Source organism: Nothobranchius furzeri, chromosome 13 (genome assembly GCF_043380555.1).
Source record: "Nothobranchius furzeri strain GRZ-AD chromosome 13, NfurGRZ-RIMD1, whole genome shotgun sequence".
Lineage (NCBI taxonomy): Eukaryota > Metazoa > Chordata > Actinopteri > Cyprinodontiformes > Nothobranchiidae > Nothobranchius > Nothobranchius furzeri.
The window spans coordinates 40,435,692-40,460,663 of NC_091753.1; the positions used below are offsets into that span (position 1 = coordinate 40,435,692).

A 24,972-nucleotide genomic window follows, 5' to 3' on the forward strand; every position below is an offset into this window, starting at 1 on the left:
TTCTCTGGAAGCCTGTTTAATACTTTTCACACATACTTTTGTGTGAGTGTGTGTGTTTGCCAAATATATCTCCTGAACTACTGGGCATGTTTGTTTGAAATATAGAAAAAGTCATTATTAGATCTACGTCTGGAACTGATTAACTTTAGTTTTGAACCAAAATCACAATGACTGGCATTAGAAGAGTTAGTCTTACAGACGTTAAGCTAACATATAACATGGTCATAAAGTCACCTTTGCTGTGGGATCATGGAGACAACACTGTGTCAAAACTCCATCAGCTATAACTCTGTCATTTGTCAATTAAAAGGGTTCAATGAACGCTCAACCTTTAATTAAAATTTCCTTGTCAGATGTGCAACTTGTCAAGATGACATGTAGGTCAATAGGTGGTAAATAATGCTAACATGATAGGCCGTGTTAGCTGATTAGTCTGGAGCGGGCCAAAAACACCACTTTAACTTTAGGTTATTGCATATTTTGTGCACAAATGCTTTTGCATGTTTGTAGTGTTTCCTCCCTTTGATGAAATATTTACTTTGCAAGGATTCCAAGTTGCCCTCTTGTCCTCAGAAAACATACTCTGCTGAGTAGCTTACGGAAACTATCCAACTTGTATTGTGACGTCATTCACGCCGACTGGAATTGTTAAGGGAATGTTTGCAAAATGGCAGACGATTCCAGGAAGTGAAATAGTGGGAATCGGTTCTCAACTAGAACCGGTTTTCGATTCCCATCCCTTTTGAACAATATCAGACTCCATGTTCGAGTCATCTTTGTGAGATCCTGTTGTTCTAATGATAAGAAGCAGATGGTTTCTGTCTGGTCTCTGCTGTCTCAGCAACTGTCTCTGTCCTGCCTCCTTCTCATCAGCTCCTATCCATCCCCTTCACCAGTTATCTTCTTCCACTCTGGCCCTCTCAGTCTCTCTTGCCTTTCCTCCAGGGTGAAAGGTTATTATGTGCTTTAGAACGTGAAACAAACAGTTTTCCTTGGCCGCCCATCTTAATTATTTCAACATTTTAATTAAAAATATCTTTCTTGTAACTTGTTTCTTCTTGAGTACAGCTGTTCTGGGTCTCTGTAATTGTGCCCTGGTGGAGCTGTAGTTTACCAACATCAACACCCACTCTGCCTCGCCCCTGCTGTGAGTGACGCAGTGACGAACAGAGAGGAGTGAGGGGACTGAGGAGGAGATGTTAACGGGGGATGTTTAACAGGATGAGTACAAGGAATAGAGTAGAGAGATGACAGAGTATCAAAGGAAAAAGAACTGAAGGCTGCTGGGGATGTTTGATGAGATATGGAAGCTGTAAAAGAGGAGGAAGAGGAGGCGGAGGCGAGGGATGGAGCCAGCTGGGGCAGCCGGTGGAGACCAACTGAAGGGTCGAGTTTGCTGCTGCAGACATTCAATCGACTTAAAGGGTTCCATTAGTGGGACCATAAATATCATTATATCATTAAATCTATTGAAATGAGACTGCATGAGTGCATAAGACTCCTCTTGAATTGTCACAAGCATGATGGAGACATGTCACCAGTATACGGTTTTTAGTTGTGCTGCAAAATGATTAGTTTTTATCTATTAATGATGGAGTTAAAAATAAGGCTTATATTGAGGTTAAGTTTATGAAAAGTTTAGATTGCGTCCCAAATCAGAAATGATTTTCTTTACAGAGTAGGTGTGGACCAGTGGATCGTCTCTGCTGGTGTTTGATCCCGGTCCTGTCATGTGTCTGAACTCAGGCGTTGACCCAGATCTTCTTGTTAGTGAATAACTTAGTAGCAAATAAGAGTGATGCAACTCAAGACTCCTTTCAGTGTCCTCGTAAAAATAAATAAATTAATAATAATAATAATGACTGAACTTTTCAAACATCCCCATATTTTTCGAGAGGTTATTTTGTTCAGTCATTTCTGTTTCAGTTAAAAAAAATATTTATCATCATTCTTCTGCTAAGAAACTCCTCTCTTGTCACAAGATTACAACATAAGTTTACTCAGCTAAATTTTGTCTCACCAAATGCATCACACTTTGGTATTTAACATGCAATCTCCAAGGTGCAACGCACACTTTGTATTTTAAACAATATGTACGTGGATTACAGCCAAACGGTAAAAAATAACCCCCAAACCTATACCAAAGATGTACTTTTCATGCTAATAATCAGTGTTTTATGTTGAAATGTTAGCCATTGACCGGTAATTGTTTCCTAGTGCTCTTTATTGAAGTGCCTCTTAAATTGGGAGGTCAATTTATGTCTTTCTTTTTTATGTCCAATATTAGAGTTTATATTAATATTATCTGAATTATTGAGTGCTGGACTAGCTTCTGCAGAACCTGATGACGATGCTGAAGATTCAGGCAGTAAAGCTGCAGCAAATCTGCAAAACGAGCATGGTGGTAGAACTTTCACCTCTCCTGGCGGGTACCCTCATGTCCGTGGGATACCGGAGCACAAATTTCCAGAATGAACGAGATAGCATTAAACACAAGTCACTGTTTTCTAGGTTCAAACGTCTTTTGTTGTTCGTGACTTCTATTGGTGTTTTTCTTTTTGGGACTCTATAGTTTGTCCTAAAGTTGAAGTGGTAGCAGTCGGCTGTTTCTCCTTCTCTGATATTGAGCGGAGATCCTCTCACACCAGTGGTGTTCCGCTGCTAAATGTGCGAGTGTGTAATGAGTGGATCCAGGGATGTGTGGCAGTTCTAGTGAGAGAGACAACTGGATGGTCCAGTCGTTGGTTTCAAACTGAGCTGTGTTATTGGCTGAGGTTTTTTGACAATTGTGAGAAAATCACTTCATTATTTATTTTTAATCTCTACAATATATTCAGAGCCATACTATGTTAAAATGTCGTTAACGGGCATGAAAAAATGTTTTATGCTAGATTTTGTTTTGCAGATTTGCCATTGCAGCTTTAAATCCTTTACAAGTTTAACGGGTAACGGCCTTAGAGGACCAGGATCAGCAGGCTATGTGTGCCCTTCCTCTTAACAAACACCAACATTCATGTCATTTTTTAAAAATCACCAAGTAATTATAAGGATCTAAAAGCAGAAACAATAGAAAATATAATTAAAACAATAAAGAATCAGGCATACATGTTCTGGTAGTCTCTGAAGACTACTGAAACCACCTCCTATTGTCTGGTAAAATAAGGCAAACACATATTTTGTGGCTTAAAAATATACAAACCATTTGTCATATCATCAAAAGTTGTTTCCTCCTGTGTTGGTCTCTGGTGTCTATGATGCACATGAGGAAGTGTGTGTGTTTACTTGCAGACAGATAAACACAACTGTCTGGATTGATCTGTTATCTCCTGTATGCTATAGCTTAAAGGCCCAGTGTGTGATATTTTTACCACTTTACTACCAAATTCTGTGTTTCCAGTTCACAAACTTGTCCTTTTTCACTAATAGTTCTCACCAACATCAATTCTAAATAATCCTCTCAACTTGAAATTTTACATTTTAAATACATAATCTGTGGTCGACGCTCCATGGTCATCCACCATCTTAAAATACAGTAGCTGTTTAGGGACTCACGAGCTCCACATTAAGGCTGATTCATGCTTCTCCGTCTGTGTCAGTGCGGAGACACGCAACGCCATTATCTGTCCTTGCGTAGGGCCCCAGCAGGCACGCAAGTACGTACGGAGTCGAGCCCACTTTTTTAAACATCCGTCGAATGAGACTGAGAACGCAAGCTTGTGATTGGTCAGGGCACCGTTGTCGTCTACACCGCCGCGATTGCGCCCTCAAAAACACAAACAGAGCTGAGGATAACTAGCGGCAGACACGGAGAAGCTTGAAGAATACCTCGCGTAAAAACTCTAAAATATGAACGTTTAATTCCCCCGTGACTGGAGGAGTGAAAAGATACGCAGCAGGCATTCTATTTGTGGACGGAAATGACAGGAAACGTGGGTTTAGAGGTGGCGAGCGCATGAAGAGATGGAGGAGAATGAGAGACAAATTTGCCTGTGTTAAAAAGTCTCTTATATACAAAAATCAATATAAACACACCATCTTGGACCGATACATGACAGGATACCACAGAACAGCGCTACGCCCTCTGTTGTCCTGCCGGGGAATTGCTTTGCAACACTCTCCAGGAGACGGAGAAGTATGAGAGCAAAACACTTCCGTCAATCCGTGCATGTCTGTCCCTTGCGGAGCTAACGGAGAAGCATGAATCGGGCTTTTCCCGTTTGAACTATGACTGTAACCTGAAAGAACCAGCAGAGGGCAGCAGTGCACCCTGGAAACATGGACTCTGCAAATTCAACTAAGAAATGGAAAAGAACAGCTACACCGTTGCTCTACTTGTTAGTTTGAATAAAAACAAATAAATCAAACGACACATAAAATTTGTCTGTTCGTCATCATGTCCAACACAAAGAAGCCGCATGGGTTCAGACCCCCACCCGCCATTATTTGGACGCCAGCCTCTGATTAGTGTCTCTGACTCCCAAACTCACCTCAAGTTGTTAATTCATCTTTTCCTAGTACCAGAACTCCCAATCCAGTCCCAACGTGTCCGTTCCAAAGTCCTTCTACTCAAGTCTCCTCTCCACGCAGCCTGCCGTCTCTCCTAACACGCTCCTGCGCTCGTCCGCTAGCCAGTGGCTTATCAGCGTTGTTTACTTTATCTCCACAACACTTAAACTGAGTGAGATTACATCTTTTTACGTAACTTTCAAAAATGATAAATAAGCTTGCTGCAAAAGAGTGAACAAGAAGGTTTTTACTGTATCTTTTTTATTGTTTTTAGGAGGAATTACAGATAAAAAAATCACAAACATAACATTACATTACATTACATCGTTTTCCCATAAAAGTTCATCACAAATATTGTGACAATAGCCAGAAGTGTGATCTCCTTACATGGGGGGACAGAATATTTCAGGGGAACACAATTTCTAACAACACCTGACCTCCCGGCTGACATCACCCCTCCTCCGTGTGTGAATCGTGACAGCATCAAGATCTAACAGAAATAGCTTGCTTCCTTCAGAACTGGTAGGTTGATAAAACAGTCATAACTAGATATGCTGTTTGAATGCTGGATAGATGAAACTGTTAGCTGAATCAGCTCAATAGCTGAACTGAAGCTGAAACTAAGCAAACCTGTCAAAATGAGCTGAATGTATTGAAAGATGTAGAAGCAAAAAGCACCAACTAAGTAAAGCACAAAAAGTAAGTGAATAATAGAGAAAAATAATCCTAAACAGCAGAAAACTGAAATCTGTGAACATTGTATAAAAATCTGGACAGCTAAAATGTCTAAACACATGTTATTTCAGTAGGACAAGTTTAACAGTTTAATATTTACATTTAGCTGAACTGTGAAATTAGCAGCATATGCTAAATTTGGAAACTGATCGCTTAAGCTGCTGAATAGCTGAAGTGAAGCTGAAACTGACAAAATGAGCTGAATGTGTTTAAAGATTTATAAGCAAAAATCCCCAACAAGTGTAATAAAGCTCCGAATATAGGTGGAGAATGGACAAAAAATGCTAAACAGCAGAAAACTTCAATCTTTGAACATTGATTAAAAACTCAAAAGTTGAAATGTGTAAACAGCTGGCGTTTGAATGAGAATAGTTTGATAGGTAAATTTTTACAATTGGCTGAACTGTGAATTTAGAAACATTTACTGATATCTGAAACTGATAAATTAACATATGTTCAGACTTAGTATGGAATTGATGAATGGTTGGATGAATGAAATGATAAATGGACTGTTGGATGGATGTTAGATGTTTTATTGGATGGATGGATAGATGGATGGATGGATGATGGATGGATGGATGGATATAAGCATGTATGGATTTATATGTGGATGGATGGATTCCTTAGGCCAAGCCGATCGATTTGATGTCTCACATGTGTGGGTGTGTAAGTCCATTTAGCCAGAAGACGATTAACCTCTCAACCAATCAGGGAGCTGTGCACTTTCCCACCTTCTGACGGTCAATCAAATTTAACTTGTTTCTAGTTTTAAGTACAGATAGTTCAAAAATATCAAAAACAGAAGTCTGTTCTTGGCTCAATATTCCGCTTTTTATATTCATTCCTATGAGACTTGGTTAAAGTGATTTGTAGTTCCTTGTGTTGCCATGGTAACAGATGACCGGAGTCTGCTTTAATAAAGCAATGTATAATGTCACATGACTCTTTTAAAGAGCAAGTCACCCCCTGCCAGATTCTTACTCAACTCCGACTTCCTGTTTGAAAAATGCAACAAATGCTGTTGCCTAGCAGACCGAGAGGGTGGAGCCTCTAACAAATACACACACTCACGACATTGTGACATCATAATGTACCATCTAACATCATAGTGTGCCTCTTAGCCAATAGCGATGGCAGATTTAAATTCAAATGCAGTGCTTAGTTTTTGCCTGACGGTGCATCGCTGGCAGTTTTGGGCAGAATATTTAAATTTTAACTAAAATGCACTAAAATGCTGAATTATTGACTACGTTTGTCTACAGCACAATTGGACACTCATTTATGTAGTTTATCAGCAAAAAAAATGGTGATTTGGAGTGACTTGCTATTTAAACTTTGAATAACATTTCTATATTTAGAAGTATGTTGATACAGTTGTGTCTAAAATGTTTTTAAATGTTGTTACTAAGCACGTTGCCATGATAACGCAGAACACAATATCAAGTTAATACAAGACTCCTGGGACCAAGCAGGTTGAATTGATGTATTATGTGTGCGGGTGCATATTTCCTTTTAGGCAGAAGATGATTGAAAACTCTCAGCCAATGAGAGAGCAGTGAAGGAGGAGGGGGCGGTTCTTGCCTTCTGACTAGTGTTAGAATGTCAGCTATGCTGCTAGTTTTAAGCGTATAGAGCTCAGAAAGATAAGAAACAGCAGTATGTTATTGGCTCAATATTAGGCTTTTCACATTCATTTCAGTGACACTTGTTTGGGGATATCCTTATACAGTTGTGTTACCATGGTAACGGATAACGCATTTAAAATTGAATACAAAATTTCTGAGACCAAGCTGGTCTATTTGATGTATCATATGTGTGGGTGCTCAATCATGCTTGGACAAAAAATGGTTGAACATTCTCAACCAATCAGAGAGAAGCACTGTTTTCCCGCCTTTGCCTCTGGCTGTTGGAGGCCTGCAGCTGTACTCCTGTTAATGAGAGAAGCCTTTAAATATGTCCTTCAGAAGTGAAATTGGACATGTCAAACTTCTCATCACCATTCGAAAAGTACTGCACCGATTTGAAAAGCATGGGTGGCAGAAGGCTTTGGTGGTCATGTGTATGAAGTCTTGTGTGCCTACCACAAATGTTCTAGAAGATTTGAGGAGAATATTGCAGTTGTCTGTCGGCCACAAGTGCCTTTTTTTAAAGGGGTTTAAATGGAGAAAAGCGGACACAGTCGTCCTTCTGGGGCTTATAGCACAAAAATGTAATACCAACAGCAAAACTGAAGACATCACTTTGAAACTGACAAAAACAACTACTAAATTTGAGAAAATCAGTAGTGTACTATAAAAGATGTAGTCGGTGGAAATTTTTGTTTCAAGATTTCATATATCATGCATTTAACAGAGCTCAGCTGCTTGGATGTCATTTCAGACCTCTGACACGTCTCATCACCATTCAAAAACCGCTGCACCTATTGGAAAAATTCAAAACACTTGAGCGGCAGAAGGCTTTGATGGTCATCTGTGTGAATTTTTATGTGCCTACCATGAACTGTCTAGAAGCTATGACGAGAAAATTTAGCTTTCTGAAGCTGATCGGAGGAGAAAATCTCTGTTCCTTTAACATGGGTATCAATGAGGCAGAATCTGGGTCTCTCCTCCTTCTGAGGCTTGTAGAGAAAGAAATGTAACACTTAAGGACAAAATAAAACTCATTTTGAAAAGCTGACAAAAATTCCTACTTTTTGAGATATAATTTGTTTTGGTACTCCAAACGGTCTGGGTGTTGGAAAGAGTTCTTTCCAGAAAATGTGAAGGTCAAAAATTAGAGTGCGGAATTTTCAGTTTAGAGACGTGAGAGACATTTTTTTAAATTTAAATATTCTCAAAGAAATGAACCGTACGACCACAATGTTTGGGAGTACATTCATGAGTTATAGCTCAAAACAAAGGTATTTCCGTAAGCTGTAAGCCAGCGTGCGTCTCATTTCAATCGGACCTGTGGTTCTCTCGGGACAATGCCAGAAATGGAGCAAAGGAGAGTCACCGCTCCTATCTTTCCCATTATAATTTTTCAGATTTTTTTCTGAAAATCTCAAGCCGTACCTCAGCTTCTACCTGTGATTTTAGAAAAACTGTAATAGATATCAAAAATATTTTTTAACTATTAATAGCTGAAAGTCTCGTGAGTTTGTTGAAACTTGAATGAAGTTTCTAGGTTAAAGTTAAACAATAAGAGTTCAAAAAAAGTGATAGGATTTAGCTGAAAATTGAGCAATCCCATTCATTTCAATGGGACCAAAAATCTTAGAAAAAACTAAATATCTCAAAAAGTATAAAGTATTTTAATACCAAAAGTCATTGCTGGCATAAGCTGAACGTTTTGATACCAACATTGTGTAACTAGTTGAAGAATTGTGGAAGTAGTTAAATGCTAAATGTACGGAAGCAGAATAATTAACTAACCGACTATAAAGAGAAACAGGATCACTATAGTTTGAATGCTTTACAGCATTCAAACAATTATAAATGCTTTTTTAAAGAGATCAAGTAGCTTGTTTTAAGCTTTGTGTGGGTTAGGCTACACAGGTTGGAAATTGATTATACAGTCAAACTCATGAGTGAGCCACCGTAGCTGCAATACTTTTTCTGAACTGCATGGCGCTAAAGTGTCGCATTTTTTCATCACGATTTCAATGGATTTCACACATGGGGCCTTTAAAGGACATTTGATGTCTCTTTATACATTTATTTACATTTAAAAAAATAATTATAGATATTTCTTGCCCACAGCTTCACAAGCTGAAGCCTGGTAGTTTACAGTCCATCTTCTAAACAGGAAGTTCAGAGTTTTCAGGTGTGCTCGTGTCTGTGTGCTTTCGTCAACACCTAGGAGATGTTGAATTATTAAAAACAGAAAAGTAAGATGAAGGCAGTTGTGTTGATTGTGTGCATGCATATTTATCTATAAATGGAAGTCTTAAGGTTGTGTGTACGTGCAGGTAAAGACGTGGATGTTTGAAAGTTGAAGCTGTTATCTCAGATTGTGTTGCTGAGTTGTCTAAAAACAGCATCAACAGTTTGGATGTGATGTGCAGAAACTGACGAAGTTGATAGGTTTGTTCCTTGCTCACGGGGAATTTCTGTTTGTGCATGCTTGCCTGTGTGTGTGTGTGTGTGTGTGTGTGTGTGTGTGTGTGTGTGTGTGTGTGTGTGTGTGTGTGTGTGTGTGTGTGTGTGTGGGCTGTCACACATCAACTTCCTCTCCATCCACGTGTGCTGAGGCTGACTTGTACAGGGTGTCAGTTCTGCTTCTGAAAGCGCACATGCCCACAATGCGTCTCCGTTCTTTTAAACTTTAATTGTATTATTTTTAGATTTAACTTTAATCTCACAAATGTCGACCGAACAGCCGATGAGCTTCAGGAGCAAAATCACTTTCAGGAGGAAAGCCAAGAGCAAACGAGTGCGATCGGCTTTCAACCGGCTGAGTATTGTATGTATTTGATGTTTCTTCTTTATCGTGTCAATTTATTAGTAACGTCCTCAGTAATTCATTGATGACGCGTTTGTTTACCACTTTTTACTGTCTGTTTATGACAAAAGCCTAATGTATACTAATGTAATGATTATACATTTGATTAGAATTCCCAGGGTGTCCTCAGTTTGTCAGATTTGACAGTATTTATTATGATTATGGTGCACATCATTTGTTGTCATAACATTCAGCACATCAAACAATGGATGCCTTTTGCAGCTATTTACTAGCTAAAGCTACATCATCTCAAATATTTAGTCTTGTGTTCCCCCTGAAACCTTTATTCTGATCAGTCAGAAAGAAGTCACGCTGTAAAACCCACAAGCTTCATGCACCGTTCTGCTCACTGCATCTAAACCGATGGATAAATCGTTTTATGAAATTTAGAATAATAACACAGCTAATGGTTATTACTATAAGTTTGCACAGTATTTCATAAAAGAATAAAGAGGATCTTTAGAATAATGAATTATTTTTGCACTAAAATTAAAATTTTATTACTTCTGAGTTAGTTTTACTAGTTAAAATTCAGCCTATTTATAAAATTTCATGTATTTTTTTTTTGAAGATCTATTTTGACTGAGCTGAGAGGCCTTTTTGAGAATCCAACTTTAATAGTAGCTGTGAAGTCTGGTCTGCAGGATACATGCAAACAAAACGAGACTTCATTACTTCCTCTGTGTTTATGACCACAACCCCGCACCACCTCGCTACCTCGCTGTTGTTGCTGCAATCTTTCTGACTGACACAAGCACCTCTCCTCTGGGCCCAGACAAGGTTATCGTGTCATTTTTAGTTGGAAGGGACAACAATTTAGGTACTTTTCAATCATTTCAATGAGAGAAGTGAAAGTGAAAGTCACGTGTTGGATCTGCACCTTTTTGGAATTTTAGAAAACAATTATATGCGTGCTAATGCTGCTCTGACCTTTATATGAAAGCATGAAGAAAGTGTGCAGTGGTTGATTTTATATTATCATTCATGTTTGTTTGCACATCAAGACCTCCATATTATGTTGGTATAAAAACAAAACTCACATTTAGTTCATGAATGTGAAGGAATGTCTTTCAATCATTGAAGTCTTATTAATCAAAACTCAAACTTCAAACATTCCAGTTCAGTTCATTTGAGTGGGGTGTGTCAAAGCTGACCTTCAGTTGCAGCGTTACTTCCTCTAGTTATTTATGCCCCACTGATGTCATGGTGAAGCAGAAACATGCAGAAATGTCTTGATAAGATATTCCCTTTGTTAAAAGGAATTTGAATTAACCTGTTATCTTATGAAGACATAATTAAGTGAAATGCTTTTATTTTAGATTATGGGATTGTATTAGAAATAGAATTAGGGATGTCTGATATCAGATTTTTCACTAATATCTAGTATACCGATATAATCTAACACTTAATTTCTAATACCAATATAAACTGATGCTAATATATCTGGGATCTCCCGCTCATAAGAAAAAAAAGAGAATCTTAATCGTCTTTGGTGACTAACATCACATGTTTTTACCTATAATGCATACTTAAACTTTTAACATTTTTATGTGCAAAAAATGAGTTTCAAGTTTTTTGAACTGCAGGAGATCAGAGACATGATTGCTGCATGTTTTAGATCCTGAACACGACTGATTTGTTTGGCTTAGCGATGAACCACTCCAGCAGAATCTAATGAAGGCTGAGGAGACCTTTCAGCTGTTGTTAAAGCCATACTATGCAGCTTTTTCATGTTTTTCAATCATTTTCTTGAGCCAGTACGTGCTAAAATGACCCTTAACAGGGTTATTGAATTGTCACTCATGTCACCACTGCCCTCTGTGGTCAGAATACCACATTTGCAACTTCAGAGTGCCGGTCCGGTCTGTTACTTACACACCTGGCGCTGCAGTCCGGTGTGCCTTTAATCTTTTATTTTCATCAATGAACGAAAAGCTGTTAAATAACAAAATAGAAATCTAAATCAATTCAACTTTTGAGTTCTTCTAGGTACTGGTCCTATGCTGGTAGGTTCTTTGGTGTGTGTGTGTGTGGGGGGGGGGGGAGCTACGCATAGATCTTCTGTGGATGTAGGCTTCCTTAAATCCTTCTGTCTCATCATGTAACCCCAGACACACTCCATGATGTTGAGATCAGAACTATGTGGGGGCCACACCATCACTCCAGTTTTACAGTCCCTCCACTGGCTCCCAGTAGAATATAGAATACAGTTTAAAGTTTTAGTCTTGACCTATAGAGCTCTTAACAACCAGGCTCCAAGCTACCTATCTGAGCTTTTATCCCCACACACCACCTCTCTGAACCTTAGATCCACATCTGAAAACCTCCTGGCTGTTCCTCGAACCAGACTGAAAACCAAAGGGGACAGGGCCTTTCAGACTATTGCACCCAGACTTTGGAACAGTCTACCTTCAAATCTCCGTCTCTCTAACACTGTAGAGGTCTTTAAAAATCATCTAAAAACTCACCTTTTCATCCAGGCGTTCCCTCCCTAAATGTTCTAAAAGATGGCTTTGTTCAGGTTCACACCTTCACTTTGTTTATACTCATGATTTTATTTTCTATTTTATCACTGCTATTGTTTTTCTGATGTTTTTATTGGTTAGAGGTATTTGCCCTGATCTTTATCATGTTGTACAGCGCTTTGTGATTTATATCTGTGAAAGGCGCTATATAAATAAACGTTTAATAATAATAATAATAATAATAATAATAATAATAATAATAATAATAATAATAATAATACATTTTATTTCAAAGCGCCTTTCAGGACACCTAAGGTCACTTTACAGAAAACACGTAATAAAATACAATAAAACAATAATAAAACCCAAACAAAAAAAAACAAAGAGAGAAACAGTTCAATAAAATCAGAGGTTGTAGGCAGATTTAAACATGTGTGTTTTGAGTTTTGATTGGAAAAGGGTAAAACTGTCGATGTTCCTGATGTCTGGGGGAAGTGAGTTCCAGAGACGGGGAGCAGAGCGGCTGAAAGCTCTGCTCCCCATGGTAGCGAGACGGGCAGAAGAAACCGCAAGATGGATGGAAGAAGATGATCTGAGTGAACGGGATGGGGTGTGAATACTTATAAGGTCTGAGATATATGGAGGAGAGAGGTTGTGGATAGCTTTGAAGGTATGGAGGAGAATTTTGAAGATGGACCTGAATTTAACTGGGAGCCAGTGAAGCTGCTGGAGAACCGGGGTGATGTGGTGAAAGGAAGGGGTTCTGGTGATAATACGGGCTGCTGAATTCTGGACCATTTGCAGTTCATGAAGGAGTTTGTTGGGGAGACCATACAGAAGTTATGGTCACAAGTTTACTTACTTACTTGCTTCTAGGATTTCTTGTTAAGATAGTTCTTATTAACTTTGGCTGCATGTTTGGGGTCACTCACTTTGTATTTAGTAAATTAATAAACATAAACAATCATAATTTACTGTATATACATTTTTTCAAAGCAGGGCTATTGAATTCCGGGCCTCGAGGGCCGGTATCTGGCACGTTTTAGTGGTTAGGGTTAGCAGCAGCTCATCAGGCTCAGCAGAAGCCTGTTAATCACCTGTTGATTGAAGTCAGGTGTGTTGAAGTTGAGTTAAACTAAAGCGTGCTGGATACCGGCCCTCGAGGCCCGGAATTCAATAGCCCTGGTTCTCAGTGTTTTTTCACACCTGCCCAAAACTTTTGCTTTTGTTGTGTCATTGAAGAACTGATAATGATCATTTCCTTTTCTATGCCAATATTGGTCAATAATGATGATAGACCAAAAATATTGGACATCCTTTTTGAATAGAAAATTAAATTATACCTGCTTCATCATATTTAGTAACTTTGGATCAAGTTTTATTTTTTATTTTTTTGACCCAAACCTACAATTAAAAACTGACCGGGTTGCTATTTTTCCTTTTGCAGCAGGAGAAGCCGAAGTTGATCGATCCTCTCGACTATGAGGCCGTCATCTCTGAGCTGTTGGATGAGCTGAAGGAAGATCCTCTCAGAGATCTCCTCCTCTTTCCTGACAATGATTTCACTGTAAGTGTGTGTATGTGTGTGTTATGATGTCATGTTTCAGTGAAAACATGAAGACCATCCTGGTTCAAATCAGATCTTTTCTTTAGTTTTGGGAAAGTCTTTGCTGTGTGGTGTCAGTTCCTGTGGCTATATCACACATTTGATTGGGTGAACGTATTTCAACATTCCCAGTTTTTATGCTCAAAAACAGCTGCTATAATTTAACCTATCAATGTGTTTTTTTATATAAGGTCATGAAGCGACAAAAACAGGTAGGATTTCTAGAGAAGCTTTGGCAAAAAAACCCCACAAATTAGCTCTAAAAATGTCTTTAATGATTTTTTTGTGGCTGGTATTTATAAAGATCTGGTCAACATGAGAGCATGGTTAATCAAGCACGACTAAAATAATCCAACTTTTCCCACTGGTTATCCTGTTTACTCTACACGGCAAAAACCGATTTCTAAGAAAGTTAAAAAAAGCCAAATTTTTGAACACTTTATTTTAATTTTTGCCTAAGAAGAAAAAAATGTTCTTCTCTAGAAAATTTGCATTAATACTTAGAATGAGGAAAATATTCTTAAAAATGATCCGAATGTTCTTGTTTTTAGTACAAATAAAACCTGCAGTAGGCAAAAGTTGCTTGACTAGAACTTTTTGAATTAGCTACTAAATCTAAAATGAGATTATTTTGGTAGAATACCAGCCAAGAAATTTTGCTTACCCCATTTGAGTTTTCTACTCAAAACAAGAAAGCCCAACCATCCATTTTCGGCCCCTAATCCGGGGTCGGGGCGCGGGGGCAGCAGCCTAAGTAGGGAGGCCCAGACTTCCCTCTCCCCAGCCACTTGGACCAGCTCCACCAGGGAAATCCTAAGGCTTTCCCTGAACAGCCAAGAGACATAATCCCTCCAGTGTGTCCTGGGTCTTCCCTTAGGCCTTCTCCTGGTTGGATGTGCCCGGAAAACCTCACCAAGGAGGCATCCAAAACACATCTTAACTAGATCCTAAGCCACCTCAACTGGCTCCTCTCAATGTGGAAGAGCAGCGGGTCTACTCCGAGCCCCGGATGACCCAGCTTCTCACCCTATCTCCAAGGGAGAGCCCAGCCACCCTGCGGAGAAAACTCATTTCGGCTGCTTTTTTTCCATGATTTCATTCTTTCAGTCACTACCCAAAGCACATGACCATAGATGAGGGCAGGAACGTAGATCGACCGGTAAATTAAGAGCTTTGCCTTCCAGCTCAGCTCTCTTTTCACCACGACAGAGCAGTACAACATCCGCATCACAGCAGATGCAGGACCAATCCACCGGTTGATCTTGGGCTCCATCTTTCCCTCACTCGTGAACAACTTAGAGATACTTCAACTCCTTCCCTTTGGGGCAGGACCTCATCCCTGAGACGGAGAAGGCGTTCTACCCTTTTCCAGCTCAAGACCATGGTCTTGGATTTAGAGACAAGAACGTTTGGATCATATTTAAGAATGATTTAAGTATTGCTAATTCTCTAGAGGATACATATATTTTTTAGAGTACAAATGAGATAAAATGTCTAAAGATAGGGTTATTTTACTTTCTTAGAAATCAGTTTTTGCAGTGTACACTCTTGGGATGAATTAAAATGGAATCAGAATCAGATCTGTGTTGAAGCCTCCAACCCAGAACGGGTGCAAGTCAAGTTGTTCGTGCTTTTGGCTAAATTGGACTCTGATAGATTTGTGTGTAAAAAACGCCGTCACGAAACTTCATCATTTATTCACACTGAGCATAGCAGTTTTTTCATTACAGCTGATGGTTTATTCTCATAGGTCTTTTGTTCATTACTACCTTCATTACTTTGCCAGTGCTTTGCTTCAGATGTGCATCCGCTGCACTTTCAAATGGAATATTGGTGGTAAAAGAATTCACAGACCTGAAGCCTTAATACACGACTTGAGGGGTTGCCAGCTTTGTCTGGCAGCAGCCTCCTCTGGTTTCTATAACTTTGTGTCTGCAACTCACAATCATTTTTCATTTTCATTTCCATTTTTTTAAAGAACTGCCATTTACCAACCCTGCTTATTCACGAGATAGCTGCCAAACTTTAAAGAGCAAGTCACCCCCAAATAAACTTTTTTTTTGCTGATAAACTAAATAAACGAGTGTCTAATCGTGCTGCAGGCACGTGTAGTCAATAATTTGGCACTTCAGTGCATCTTAGTTAAAATTTAAATTTTCAGCCTAAAACTGGCAGTGTTGTGCCGTTGTCAGGTAAAAACTCTGCACTGTATTTTAATTTAAATCTGCCACCGCTATTGGCTAAGAGGTATGCTATCATGTAAACTGGAACATTATGATGTCACAATGCTGTCTTGAGCCTGTGTGTGTGTGTGTGTGTGTGTGTGTGTGTGTGTGTGTGTGTGTGTGTGTGTGTGTGTGTGTGTGTGTGTGTGTGTGTGTGTGTGTGTGTGTGTGTGTGTGTGTGTGTTTGTTAGCAGCTCCTCCTTCTCGGTCTGCCAGACAACAGCATTTGTTGCATTTTTCAAACATGAAGTGGGAGTGGAGTTAGGCTCTGGTAGGGGTTGACTTGCTTGCGTTGTTTTCAGCTGATGCTGCAGCATCTAAATCCATCTTGTTTTATGCTGATTATTGCTCTGTTCACACAGAGATTTATTTAGCGTTTAATTCTGAATATGGATGTCCATCTGTAAGATTGGATGTTGATTTTTCCATTTAGCGGATTGTAAAATATATTTTTATAATTAGATCTGCATGATTTATAGGTGGAGTTTGTAAATTTGTGCCAAGAAGGCAAACCCTTGTTGTCTTTAACTGGAAAATTCAACTCAATTCAATTCAAGTTTATTTATATAGCGCCAAATCACGACAAGAGTCGTCTGAAGGCACTTCACAATTCAGGTCAGTTCAATAAGCCAATCAGAAATAATGTTTCCTGTATAAGGAACCCATCAAATTGTATCAAGTCACTGACTAGTGTCAGTGACTATACAGCAATCGTCATACTAAGCAAGCATAAAGCGACAGTGGAGAGGAAAACTCCCTTTTAACAGGAAGAAACCTCCAGAGAATCCTGGCTCAGTATAAGCAGCCATCCTCCACGACTCACTGGGGATCGAGAAGACAGAGCAGACACACACACACACACACACACACACACACACACACACACACACACACACACACACACACACACACACACACACACACACACACACACACACACACACACACACACACACACACACACACACATGAATATGTTATTTGAAGGAAGGCACTTGAACCAGCTAATGTGATGGATATAATTTTTGCATGCATTAAGTATGATTTTTCATGCGAATCAAGCATAATTTAAAGAACTGATGGCTTTCAGCTGTTTTGTGCAAACATCATAAATTAGTCCCAACCCAGTGGGTTGCGGGGTTTTAATTAAATGACACATGACAACACATTTAAAATTTCAGTGAGTTAACAAATTGTTTAATCAAACAGTGTCAAATGTTAAATGAATATTTTAACCATTTAAAGGTGTGTTTCTGTGTAAAAGTTACAAATAACTACCTGTTGTAGTTTCCTGAACAGCCACTGCTTAGAGAAGTAGTTCACATCCGACAGAACAGATCAGCCAACAGCTAATATGGATGCAGTCAAGACCAGAATGCATGACTGCTGTCTTTGCTCAAACCTTAAAGTCACAACAGTTCTTGTGAACATCGTTTAAACCTTTAATATTGGAAATTTCTGAATTCCAGTTATTATGACGTAAATATTGGGAAACCCTAGTTGACCTCTGAATGTGCAGGAGGGGCTGCATCATGCTACTGCTGGTGATTCATTATAAATAACTGTGTTAAATCAACAATAGTGTTTATAAAATAACACTTTTGTGATATGCTCTGGAAGTCTGGAGATCTGACCTGTTTTAACCAAGGGACAAACTCCACCTGCCAAAAGTGAAGTCAACACAGAAGTGACAAAAATTGCAGCTGGCCCCTCCTTCGTTAGGGGCTGGATCCAGAAAGAAGCAAGTTATCGCTGATTTCAATGTTAAAAATGCCAACATCACAGCAGAAATAAAGATGTTTACAGTCTAGATTTTAAAAAAAAACTATTTGGGTTTAATAGGTCAAGTTTACCGTCATGACCACCCTGAGAGGGGTGATTTTATTTGTAACTCGTCCATTTAGATGTAAATAAAGCTCGAAATTATAAATAATTAAAGATGATAGGATTTGGAGTCTCAAGCCTCTTCTAGAAAACAATGCCACCAATTCAGGGAGCCTTATAAATGGTCGGACTGTGGCGCAATCGTGTCTTTTTTACAAAAGATTAAGCGATGACGGTATAAAGGGGGTATTGGGACGGTCTCTGCGCTGCCACGGACTTCCATTAATCTCGAACATAACTTGCTTTTTATTGCGATCAAAGCCACGCTCATTGCATTTTTTTTGACAAGCCGCTCCTAAAGGTGCCTGTCCCCCACAGTCCCCATGCAGTTTCTCCAGCTCTAACGGAGAGAAGCTCCTAGAGATCTGCATCGCTCCGGTTTATCACCTCATCTGGTTCGGCTTGCAAAAGCGAAACTTACTGCCCATGAACGCCTTGAATGGCAGCTCTCGTGGTCTGCCTGTGTCTGTTTTGTTCTCTATGTTTTGTGTGTGTAACCTTGGTCAGGCTGTACTGCGGAGTCAAATTTCTGTGCTTCGAGACGCTGGGGCAATGACAATAAAGCTGATTCTGATGTTTACTGTCATTTTTAATGTAGTTTTAAAACTAGCTCGGCAGTAACTCCCTAAATGTTGAGTACACCTCCCTCTGTTACACCAAGGCGTAATATGCATTCACAAGTCCAGCGTTGTGGTCATATTACTACTAAGCGTGGTGGCACAAATGCTGCAAAATTCCCACAATGCTATGCCGCCATGGCACTTTCATAAGGCACACCGTGGCGTGGCATGGTGTGTTTTCTAAAATGGGCTTTTATAACTGATATTTGGACATCTCGCCTCAAATTGGATAACAGCATTGACTCCGTTTGCTTTGCAATGTGGATGTTTTATCTCCACAAATAACACAAGCCTGGAGGGCTTCTGATGTGTGGTGCAGTTGCTAGTACTAACGATTCCCTACTACAAGTGGAGACATTCTCTGCCATTTCCTGGATGCTAAGCCAACACCAGCTTTCTGTGTCACGAGTCAAGATGGGTGAGTCCATGAATGCTCAGTGACAGTGTGATGTAGATCTATCGGGTGTTTTAAATCTGAGCGTTTCATCGATAAGACTGTTTTCATGTTCAGCCTGCACGAAAAACTCAGCGGGACCAGTTATAATCAGAAATGATCATTAGAAAATGTTTTCCACGCCTTTAAGGGGCGTGTCATTTTGATTGACAGGTAGCAGATGAGCCATCAGCGCTAGTGCTAGCAGCTCGTCCCCCGGCTTGCTCCAGGGAAGGCCTCAGCCTCCGACTCATGTTAAAGTGTTACAGCCAGGAAGACAGAGGGTAGCAGAGACACTTCAGTTCGTCTTTTCAGAAACTGATGCCATGGAGGGTTTGTCCGTTATTTTTAGTCACTGGTTTTAACATGACGGTAATTCACTTTGGTCTTGGCTTTACTCGCGTGAGCTATTCTCTCAGAGGTCTTATTGGGCATAAACTCTGTTTCTCTGAATAGAGGCTGTTCAGAAAGATATCTACAAAATGTAAGACATTATTATTCAAGCACACTTCAACATCCCCTATTTCCTAAATATGTATGGATGTGTATTTTAAAGATGGGAGAACACAGTTTTATAGCTTTGTTGGTAGATCATCATCATTTCTATCATTTTATCCCTGCAGGTATCCATGGTGCCTCAGGAGAGACGGACGCTCAAGTCTACTGTTCCTGAGGGGGCGGAGCTTCAAACTGAGTGTCTGCTGGTCAGACAGGTAGGATGTCTGTCATTGCAAGTGTGTCTGACTCATTAACTGAATCTGCTACAGTTAGAAGTTGGTTGGTAGTAGGTTATAATAATAGGCTGGTCTTTATTATAGAACGTCCTTATTCCAAAGAAAAGGTTTCCCCAAACCTCTAAAACTAACCAGACACTTGTACGTGTCACAACAGGATGTGAAACTAACCTGCAGTCTCTGCGACTTCCTCTCGACCGCACTTGTCCCCTAGAGCAGCATAAAACCAGATAAATGACCTCCAGAGATGCAGAGATTTTTTTATACATGGATCCCCAGGAGGACAGAATCTTAATTTAGTTCCTTTTATTATTCAGATAAGTCTGATGTTCCTGCACACCAGTTATCTCCCTCTGTGCTCTAGCTGTCTTCTCTCTCTTTAAAACCTCTCCAGGCCAATTTCTAACTTAAAATTTTCTTCTAGGCCTCCAAATATTACAACTCTGAGCTAAACGTGGTCCAGTTCAAGTACGATGACTATGCTGGAGACTATCGCCAACTGCCCAGGTAATACAACCCGTCACGAGGCTTCGTCCTTCATGTCACAACCATTTGGAGAGAAGCTTCATATGAAATATTCTAAAGATTATCTCTTTACTGTCCACACCAAGAAAAGCACAAGGAAACATTATATTTCCAGCTGAGTTAGCTGCTGAGTGTGTTTCAATAATACGTTTGGGGCTAAAATTTTCTGAACCAAATGCACAAGAGTGTCAAATGGTTAGCTTGACCCGGTGCATCTTGCTGATGGAAAAAGACAATTGTGCTGATTTAATTGTTACTTTTATTCTGATAAGTGTGGAGGAAATCTTTGTTGTCACGAGTGGTAATTAATCAGATCATGTTCTTTTTACATAGTTTAGTTAATTGACCAGCAAATAAAATAAAAAAAATTATAATATAATATAATATAATTAAATATAATTAAATACTTGCTTCCTGCCATGCATCTCTCTTTTATCTGCGTAATTTCTAGCACGTTTGTGATTCCAGTTGTTCATTCAGATCTAAAGTAACTCTGAGCTCCTCTGCCCTACTGGTTGAAAGTGGAATTACAACTACTGTAAACAACCCTGCTGAAGCCTGCCGTCGCTAGCTTTAACAGCATGCTAACACCAACATGAACTAACTAATACTAAACTAAACCATGAAGTAAAAAGATCCACAGTGTTGGACAAAGACTAGTATTATTTACAAGTCCAGTAGCAACAAAGCCAGGTCACCATCAGTCTGTGATTTTGTAGCCTCCTTTAGGTTCCTCAGTCTAGTGTAGGCCACGCCGATATTCACTCTGATTTTTGCTCTTTGCTTCACCTCCGAAGACATTACTCTCTTACTTTTACTTCCAGGCTCCATCATGATATCAACAGAAAAAGCAAGCTTCTTCATTTTCTCCTTTTTGTGTTTTTTATTGACAATTGGCAAACTGAAATTGCTAACTGTTATCATTACATCTAACAGCTGTAAAGCAGGCAAAGAGCGCCCCTAGAACACCTACCCATGCAATAAAACTATGAAGTGTGGTTTTTGGTCAGCAGAGGCCCGCAGAGTTGTGTCCCATATGAAACTGGTCAAGTTTCTAACCCAGTGATCACTGAGGTCAATGTTAAATGTCCAGCATAAAGTTTAGGGCTTGTGATCACACGGGATTAAGCATAGCATTCTGGGATGTGTGAGGACATGTTGGAAGGTTGACGAGTGTAAACAAACCGTGAAACAAACGGTACTGTCGCAGAGCAGAAGTGGATTTGGGTGAAAGAAAGTGGTAAACAGCATTATAAAATCCCCAAAAGGATGCGGAATATACAGGGATAGGTTAAATAAAGACATTTGGGGCCGATATGTGGACAAAATCAGCATTTTAAATGGTTTTGATCCATTTGAAAGACCCAAGATCGGAGCACCGTTGGTGTATTGTTGCTTCTGCAGTTCTGCATAATGGACATTTTCGGCTATCTTGTTTGTGGTGCAAGCGGATGTAAACGTCTGGATGAGAGGTAAAATTGTCATCCCACAGAAGGAGGTGGCAGGAGAAGTTGTGTTGTGTGTCAGTGGAGCCACATTAGCTCACCGGTATGTAAGTGTAGACTGTGTGTGTGTGTGTGTGTGTGTGTGTTTCGTGTGCATGTCGCGGTTGAAGGAAAGAAATGTTGTATTAAAAAAGTACACCATCTGTAACTTACCAGAATGAAAATACTCCAGAAGGTGATGTTTGGTCGCCTTACAGCTGCGATCCAAGTGAGCCAACAAGACTTTGTTAGGCTAGATACTTGTTCTTTGTGGTTTTGCCTCCAAGCAGGAAAACCACCTTTATTCCCCTGGCGATCACGTGTGTCACCCCACAACATAGCAACGATTTACTAGAGTTTTGTAATAGAACCGATCACCTGAATAATGAATGGATTAATTTAAGCCACAAGAACGAGACTGAGTGCTGTTTACAGTAGTAACAAGCAACAAGAAAAGGACTCGCGCACCTCCAGTGAGGCGGCCACGTCGGTGATGACGTCAAGATCACAAGCCCTGTTTTTACTTTCATGTAACCCATCATTCTGATTATTGTCAATATTCTGAGACGTCCAAGCCTATAACAGGACATCCCATAAATAACCGCCAACAGAGAGCAATGTTAGTTTTTTGGGTGGAATGACCTCACTGCAGCTTAACGTTAGCCACCATCTTGTTCATGTTACTGACCTGTCAGTGCTCCTAGATTCTCCCTTTTTTTTTTTGGATCCAGTTAAACACCCGTTTAATTAGGCAGTCTCAGATTTAAGTCGGGTCGTCAGTCAGTCAACCGGAGTTTTGTCAGTCCCAGTGAGACCAGCCCAGGATAACCCTTCAGCCACAGGAATGTCCCTCTTCTCTTCCACAGGGTTGCCACTGTATTCTTTCACTCAGTTCACATGACCTCTGAAATGACATCAAGGATGAACTCAACAATAAAACGAGGCTTAAACACAAGTTTTAACTTAGAAAGCTTCAGTTCCGAGGGTTCAGAGGTCCTGTCAGTGAAAATGTGGGAAACACGACTTTAGTTCTATTTGTTTACGTTTCTGGTAAACGCGCTGCTCGCTTACAGATTAATGGAACAAGCTGGAGTGAGTTATGCACTTGAAACCAGCGTGCAATTGGGAATTACTGCTAGTTGTCACTGCTGTGACTTGAGTAGAGAGTCCTCTGTGTTTTCTAGCCAGCAGGAGCATTCCCATGTCGGTGGCTGGCCCACATTCACCACAGCTTCTCCCAACGCGGTCCAACAAGACATTTTGTTGAGCATCTTTTTACGCCTGCGAGGCGTTTTAGCGGAGGGAGGCTCTGGTGGTGTTCTCCACAGACTGTCTGCACCTCACAGCACACAGAGAAAGACATTTTATCCCTGGGCTCACACACAAAGACGGGTCCAACTCTAAAAGGCAGTGGAGCGGGATGGAGGACGAGCCACCTATTGTTGGCTCCTGACAGAGAGCGATGGAGCAGAGCCAGATGCCCACAACTTGTTTGCACCACTCTTAATTGAACACATTTATCATGTTGTCAAAAATAATCTCCTCCTTCTCAGTATTCCATGATCAGGAATCCATTTTTTACATGCTTTACCTGTTTTTATATGTTTCTTTCCAGGAAAATGTACAAAGCAGAGAAGCTGCCATCTCATTCCTTTGAGATCGACTATGAAGATGTAGATAAAGACGAGGTCAGTCAGAAACATCTTGTTTGCATCCGACCTCTTCTGCTTGTTTTAAAATGCACCGCTGACACAGAAAACATGCGTTGTGAGATTGATGATTTCATCCCCCGTCAGTGGGAAATGGCTCACGGTTGAACAAATCTCCCCTCTGTATCGATCTGCTTCATTTTGGTGAATAAATTACGGAAAACTTAATTCATCTGTGACTGTTTGTTCCGCAGGATACCACCTCTCTGTCCTCGTCCAAAGGGGGAGGTGGTGGCGGAGGAGGGGGTGGAGGGGGAGGAGGAGGGGGAGGGATTGGTGTGTTTCGCTCAGGCTGGCTGTACAAAGGCAACTTCAACAGTACTGTTAACAACAGCATCACTGTGCGGGTGAGGGAACGTCTCACCTCCTGTCTTTCATCTTAGCCCAGACATGGTTGAAATTTTCAAAACTTTGCCTAAAGTTTAATAATTTGGTCGCTCTGTTGCTCCAGTGTATTTATTTCTCAGAACATAAAGCCATGCTATGTTTTTTTTTAAAGTCTTTCAAGAGGAGATACTTTCAGCTCACTCAGCTGACGGATAACTCCTACATCATGAACTTCTACAAGGATGAAAAGATCTCCAAGGAGCCCAAAGGTTGCATCTTTCTCGACTCGTGCACGGGTGTTGTGCAGGTGCGCGCCGCAACACCTTTCCTCATGCGCCGTCGATTATTGGCTATCATCACATAAGAGTTGTCCATAATTATGCTGTTACATGCTCCTGTCTCGGCTTCATCTCTTATAGAACAATCGCCTGAGGAAGCACGCCTTTGAGCTGAAGATGAATGAGGTTACGTACTTCGTGCTGGCCGCGGAGAGTGAGCAGGACATGGAGGAGTGGATCAGCACTTTGACCCGTATCTTACAGATCAGTCCGCACGACGGTCCGGCTCCAGACCGCAAGAGTCTGGACCTCAATGAGCATCGGCAGGGTGAGTGGATGTTACTGTCTGTGGAAAAACAGGAAGCTAAAGTTGGAAAAGCAGGGATGAAAGCACTCGTGAGCTTTCAGAAGAGCAAGTAGCTTTTGGAAATTGAGAAGAAACATTTTGTGTAATTCTTTGATTCCAGTGTGTGGAAAAACCATTGTGTCCTTAAGAGAGGGATTATTTCCTCTCTGTCTGACTTACTTGTACCAAATAATATTTATCACTCTGCCGTGAACTGAAAGGGTATTTCTGCTGGGTTTGGACTTTTTAGATAACATTGTTCTTCAAAAAATCAGACCTGGAGTTCTCGAGCGTTATAAGTGAGGCATGTGGTCCACAGCCTGTAACCCAACATGACACTGTGATGGAGCGCTGAAACCAGTGAAAAGGGAAGAAGTGATGTAATCCCTTCAGCTGTCACGGCTCTGCAGTCCGTTAGCATGCCTCTAAATCAGTCAGTGAGTGTTTGGTGGCCTACCAGTAATGAGTCCTTTTATTCAGCACAGAGTTTTGGAAGAATAGCTCCAGGCAACTTGAGCTGTATATTTCTGCAGAGGTCTACCCTCCTTAAAATCCATGAATGCTGCTAGTGGACTCATATTTTATTCCTAATTAAATGCATGTCTTCTGGTTC

At 40.3% G+C, this 24,972-nt stretch overlaps 1 protein-coding gene across 8 annotated transcripts in view; it reads left to right on the forward strand.

The window, feature by feature from the left end:
- Positions 1-24,972, forward strand: part of dock10 (dedicator of cytokinesis 10) — a 79,094-nt gene that overhangs the window by 25,773 nt on the left and 28,349 nt on the right. For 7 of the 8 annotated variants that reach the window (XM_054743389.2, XM_015951501.3, XM_015951508.3 and 4 more), the window contains exons 2-8: positions 13,636-13,755; positions 19,580-19,669; positions 20,115-20,197; positions 23,315-23,387; positions 23,603-23,755; positions 23,908-24,042; positions 24,155-24,341. In XM_054743389.2, the coding sequence (XP_054599364.1) occupies positions 13,636-13,755; positions 19,580-19,669; positions 20,115-20,197; positions 23,315-23,387; positions 23,603-23,755; positions 23,908-24,042; positions 24,155-24,341 (841 nt within the window). Of the gene's footprint in view, positions 1-9,411; positions 9,685-13,635; positions 13,756-19,579; positions 19,670-20,114; positions 20,198-23,314; positions 23,388-23,602; positions 23,756-23,907; positions 24,043-24,154; positions 24,342-24,972 lie in introns of those variants that run through there. The other variant, XM_054743390.2, reaches the window with a different exon arrangement.